General features: G+C 38.6%; 1 protein-coding gene across 1 annotated transcript in view; it reads right to left on the bottom strand.

Annotated features, from left to right (window-relative positions):
• Window positions 1-2,289: 2,289 nt before the first annotated feature.
• The window catches only part of LOC128020645 (uncharacterized), a 66,952-nt gene continuing 63,241 nt past the window's right edge, over window positions 2,290-6,000 (bottom strand). Inside the window, exons 15-17 of the mRNA XM_052607258.1 lie at window positions 5,156-5,298; window positions 4,457-4,671; window positions 2,290-4,061 (exon numbers count right to left, since the gene is read on the bottom strand). Coding sequence (XP_052463218.1) covers window positions 3,230-4,061; window positions 4,457-4,671; window positions 5,156-5,298 — 1,190 coding nt within the window. The 3' untranslated portion in view covers window positions 2,290-3,229. The remainder of the gene's footprint in view (window positions 4,062-4,456; window positions 4,672-5,155; window positions 5,299-6,000) is intronic.

Genomic DNA, 6,000 nt, shown 5'->3' with positions numbered 1-6,000 from the left:
ATAATACATATTTATGTATGTATATATTGTACATATATGTGTATGACAGCTTATTTCAACAAACTCTTTAAAAAATAAAAGGTATTTTAGGTCATGACGTAATTATGTAGTCACGTGGCCCTTAACAGTCATATTACCGTACATGCCCTTAAATGTGCCAGTAAATTCATATGGTATGTTTTACTGCTTACTACGTTGTAGTTGTTGTTTAAATAAAGGTGTTATTTATTAAGTTCAAGGGTGTTAGGGTGTTAAGAGTGTTATTTATTTAGTTCTGTTGATCTGAAGTAAATTTGATATACAACTAAATTCTGCCCTCATGTGGACATAGTCTGTTTTTTACAGAGTGATATTCAAGTTGCTTAAAATCCCATTTAGAGTAGACCAAATACATAAATTCTAGGTCTGATGAATCAAGGTCTTTTATGCTTTCCATTCCTATCTGTTTCATATTCATTAGTGGACTACATATACACCTGTAGCAAAAAGACCAAAGGCTTTATGACTTTCCAATTAGTGTTTCTGTTTTTACTCTTGCAGGCTTCTCTTCTCTAGAGCTGATTTACTATTTTGCTGTTCTGGTCTCACCTCTGAGAAGACCATTATGAAATCCTCTGGGCAGATCTCTGCTTCAGTACTCCATCAAACTAAATGAGTTTCTCCTGGCTTTTAGCAGGTTCATTAACCCAACTCTGATCACAGGGCAAACCGGCCTGCGTCACCAAAGATGGTATTAATGGTGTGTTCCTCAAGTGACCCCTTCTCTGCATAAGAGCTATAGTAAATAAATAACACTGCCTCAAATTGTTGTCCTTGCATACAATGCTGCAAAAAATATGAGTGTAGATCTTTACTCCTCTTGATCTTTGTAAAGCTACTGAGTGTGAGACACATACTGTATGCACAGCTGTGACCCCCTTTCACGGCTGATTTGAATTTGTTTATTAGATTCAGATGACTAGCATCTAATTTACTCTTGCTCAATAAGATCCAGACTGTCTTGCCTATTGCCCTCCTCGGGTTCTGTCTGTGGCCATACTGTGAGAATAAAGTGTCTTTGAGATCAAACATTGGTGCTGAGTAAATGGATCTCACGCAGAGAGGGCAGCAGATGGACTGGGCATGAGAGCGAGGAAGCAGCTCTCCAAACAGACTTTCAATGAGCCACAGCAAAATCAAGAAGAGGCCGATGATAGTAAATGATGTAAGGGACACTGGGCTTTTACTCTACTGAATACATGGGCTTATTTATGAAAGTCAACGTCTATTCCTTAAAGTGTGATAAATTGATGTTTAATAGCAATATTCTTATTTTGAAAACAAAGTTCAGTCTTTTGGTTAAAATTTGTCTTCATTTTATAGTTGTCTAAATGTGTATCAGTGTGGTTTTACTGTGTTTACCCTTAAGCGTGAAAAACATGATACTGGGATTTAGTCTGGAGAAAGGAATTCACAGAATTTATCCAAAATATTTCAAGTTTTGTGACAACTCACCTGTGTGACAACTTTCCCCAGTCTTTTGTTTACTATAAAATACAGCCTAATGTTAAAATGCTATAAATATAATAAAAAAAATTGTCCTATATCTTTAAAATCTTGACTGGAATGTCTCACAAATTTATTGTAATTTGGATGGATGTACTGTATTTTCAGTTTAGAGCTCCCGAAATGTCAAACCCACATTTTCTTGGATGTGTGAACCTTTAGTATATACAGTAAAACTTCACACTGAAGAAGGGGAAAAGTAACATCTTGAAAACATAAGATAAGGAGCCATGGGCTACTGATAACTCTCGTGGGATTAGAAACTTGAGAAAGTCTGGCAATTATGGGGCAAGTTAATTCTCATAGGAGGAGGTGATATTTCTCTCTAAGGTACAGGAGAAAAGTGCAGATGTCTTGCTATTCTGAAGGTAAAAAAATGTGAAATTTGCTTAGTTTATGTAGTCTTAGATTATTATAGTGTTCTTGTAGTTCAACTGGTAGAGCGTTGCGCTAGCGCAAGGTTGGGGGTTCGATTCCCCGGGAACACATGATAGGTAAAAATTGATAGCCTGAATGCACTGTAAGTTGCTTTGGATAAAAGTGACTGCTAAATGCATAAACTTTTATAATTCAGTTAATGAAACGCTTTTAAATAAAGTCTCTTGGGTTCACCAAGGCTTCATTTATTTAGTCAAAAATACAGTAAAAACAGTAATATTATTACAACTTAAAATCATTTTCTACTTTAATATATTTTCAGATGTAATTTATTCATGTGATGGCAGAGCTGAATTTTTAGCAGCCATTATTGCATTCACATGATCCTTATATGCTGACTTCGGTCTTAATGAACTATCACTAAATCAAAAACTTCCTATGATTATCAATGCTTTGCATTTTTCAGAAATCATGATTTCTTGATTTCATGACTTTTACAGGAATGTGGAAGTAAAAGAAAAAAGAAAACACAAATATAAACATTTTATTTCACCTACTTAAAAAAAACGGGAACAAAAGGTCAAGTAAAGATCCAGTTTTCAAAGAAGTATGGAATCCATAAAAATCAGATAATAAGAATGAAAAGAATAAATAATGATATAAAAAATGGATTGGAATGAAACTATTGGAGGCTTTTCAAATTGTCTGTAAAGACTTTACGTTTGTATTCCTGAGGTGATTTGTGTAAGATATCCAAAAGTATTCTTTTAAATCCAGAAATGTTTATTATTCTGGACTATAAAAGAGGAGTTCTAGCGATTGCATTTTTATCTTTATTTCATCTCAGAGGTTTAGCTGTTCTATGGGGCCCTCTAGAGTCTGAAAGTGCTGCTTCAGTCCATTGCCTGGTGCTTTAGGCAAAACAACATGTTGTAGTCTCCTTCAACTCATGGTACCTCTGGTGGTTAGGCTCTGTAGAGAAACAGAGAGTGCTGTTAGGGGCAAAAACTTTGGTTATAACCCTGACGTTAAGTGTGAAAAACTTGTTTTGTAAAATAAAGAACACAATGCGAATGCTAGAACTTATAAAGGATAGTTTTTCCGTAAAGCCTCCTTTAGAACAGATAACATAGTTTTATATGTAAAATTTTTGTGAGATGCATTGGCAACGATTACCAGAAAAGTGGTATGAATTGGGTCTATTAGACTTTTTTTCACTGATTTTAAATGAAAATCTGTGGAATTGAGTAAATGGTAAAAATGTTTTATGTGCTTTCAGAAGCAGACTCATATTTAAATGTCATATTTATATCCTTTTGATGATTTTCTGAACGTCCCATATGACAGCCACGAAAATGCCAGCGAGCAGGATGCGTTTAAGTATATAGATGAGAGTGACTGTACCAAGCGTCATGTCTTGTTCCACAAGAGGGCGCTGCTCTGGACAGTTCACTGCGTTTCCTCTGGCTGCTCCCAGCACAGTCATGATGTCTACTAGATTGAGTTTGCCCTCCTCTCTGGCTTCTCTAATCTCCTCCTCGAGCTCCTCGGCAGCCTCTGCCGCCTCTTCAGCCTGTTCCCCCATCAGCACGCCCTTCGCACCCTTCAGTCGAGGAGGTGCAAGAGAGCAAACGGCCCTCAGGCGGCTGTATGATCGCAGCTGTGCTACATTGGCGCGCAGGAAGAGGAGCAGCACATTGAGATCGTTAAGAGGGCAGCCCAGTTTCTGACCGCTCATGAGGCCCAATCCGGGCAGCACCTCATAAAGGGAGAGGAACGTTGTGTCCCAACAGAACAAACGCAGCAGGCTAAAGAGAACAATTGGAGCTAGCAGCACATAGACAGCACCGTTAGCTACGCTAATGACCTGAAACACAAGTAGGCTGGTCATTTTACACTGAACTAGCTCAGGCACCCAGGGCTGATCACGGAGGAGGCCGGTGCGCACAAAGCAGCTGAATTCGTCTTGTAGAAAGGCAGAGAGGTGGAAGTAGATCAGGTAGAGGCACGAGGCGGACATGAAGGTCAGGAGCAGGAAGCCTCGCAGGAAGAGCATGCTGACCAAGAAGTAGGAACCATGCTTGCACTGCATGTATCTCTCCAACAGGGGGTACTCAAAGTAACGCTTGCGTTTGGCTCTAAAAAGACAAAAATATAATGATTATATGTTCAGTATCTGAAAAACAAAAACTACTTACCGTATTTTTCGGACTATAAGTCGCACTTTTTCTCATAGTTTGGCTGGTCCTGTGACTTATAGTCAGGTGCGACTTATTTATCAAAATTAATTTGACATGAACCGAGAGAAATGAACCATGAGAAAACATTACCGTCTACAGCCACCAGAGGGCGCTCTATTCTGCTCAGTGCTCCTGTAGTCCACTACTGAGCAGCATAGAGCGCCCTCTAGTGGCTGTATACAGTAATGTTTTCTCTTGGTTCTAAATAAATGTGACTTATAGTCCAGTGCGACTTATAGTCCGAAAAATACGGTATTTAAAATAAGATGTGTGATGTGAAGATTTGCGCATACCTCTCAAGCTCAGCCTGAAACTGCAGTGGGTTTTCTGATTGCTGTTTTAGGTCCAGGATGCTCTGAGCCAGGTGGACCGAGCGGTTGTAAGACTTGTCCAGCTCGTCGATGATGAAAAACAGGTCAGAGGTCAGGCTTGGCACAGCCAGATTCTGCCAGATCAGAGCCGGCAGGTACATCATCATCACCATGACCAATAAGGAGTACGGAAACATCTGCACAAGCAAGACCAAAACCAGTCCCATCATGAGAACACTAGATTACTGTAGATTTTATGACAGAGTATAAAAGTATGATAATATTGATTGATTTATAATAATAATATATTTGCCTATTCCATAAAATAATACATGTATTTAATTATACAGCTTCTTATAATTATGAATCTCTCAGATTTGTCTCAAATGTGTGATAGAATAAAATGGACACAACTGAGACAATCGCTGATAAAGCCAGTCAGAACTCTGATTCAAGTTCATATTTTAACTCCTGTCTTCAGATTGCAGTCACTGCATTTAGCAGTGCACAGTTTCAGATCTTCTAAAACTCCATATAGAATCGTATTTTTTCTTTTGAAAAGCAAGAGAATAAAGAAAAAAGTTTCCATTTGCTTTCCATTTTATGATGTTGTCTATGGGAGAAACAGCTGAGACATTAAAAAATCTCATTTGTGATGTATTTCGGAACGTTTTTGCTCACTTTATGTACCCACAGAGAACGCTCTTCTAAGTTCCCATCTGTGTCAAACTCATGGTGCACGAGAGAGTCCCAGCAGTACGCATCCACATATGCTGCCTGCTTTATTGTGAAGTTGTTGGGAGGAAAGCAGCTAATCTGTGGGCCTGGGAGGAGAGACAGAGGAAAAGAACACGCTGAGACATAAACGACAGAAGCATCACTTGATGCTGTTTAAGTGAAGAAATTGGAAGGCATGTCTGTAATAATGCTAGATGTTATTCCGGGGATACAGATGGCGAAACCACCAAGGCAGCCAGGAAACACCCTTCTGCGGAGAGCTGCCTGGGCTAGAGGGTGTGACCCAGCTGCTGAGAGGAGGCCAAGCCCTACTTTATGTAGACCACTTAAACATCTGTGTCACCCTCCAAAACCTACAGACAGCCTCCAATTTACTGACTGAACACAGCATGCCCCAAACACACGACTATTTCGGACAACTGAGCTCCACAAGACTTGAATTACTGCTTCAAACCAGGAGAGATATTCATAGACATTCGAGCTACCTAAAAGCTTCAAATGTAATCTTTTTATGCAAATAAGTATACATTGGGCTCAAAAACTCTGAAAATCAATATATAATGGAATATAAATATTATTACTAGCTAAAGATTCTGCAGGATCTGGTTAGCTAGCTAATTAATCGGATTGCAATGAAAACTATGATGATGGTTCACAAATGCTGGATAACATGACCATCAGTTGTTCTGTTGATTAGACAATAAAAATAGTAATATAATATATTTATCCTGCATTCTATTTTTTTTTTTTTTTTATTCTATCGACATTTGACAAAATGTTCCTTCCAC

Source organism: Carassius gibelio, chromosome A10 (genome assembly GCF_023724105.1).
Source record: "Carassius gibelio isolate Cgi1373 ecotype wild population from Czech Republic chromosome A10, carGib1.2-hapl.c, whole genome shotgun sequence".
In the NCBI taxonomy this organism is placed as follows: Eukaryota; Metazoa; Chordata; class Actinopteri; order Cypriniformes; family Cyprinidae; genus Carassius; species Carassius gibelio.
The sequence above is the reverse complement of the archived record's forward strand: the minus strand, read 5'-3'. Positions and strand labels throughout refer to the sequence as shown.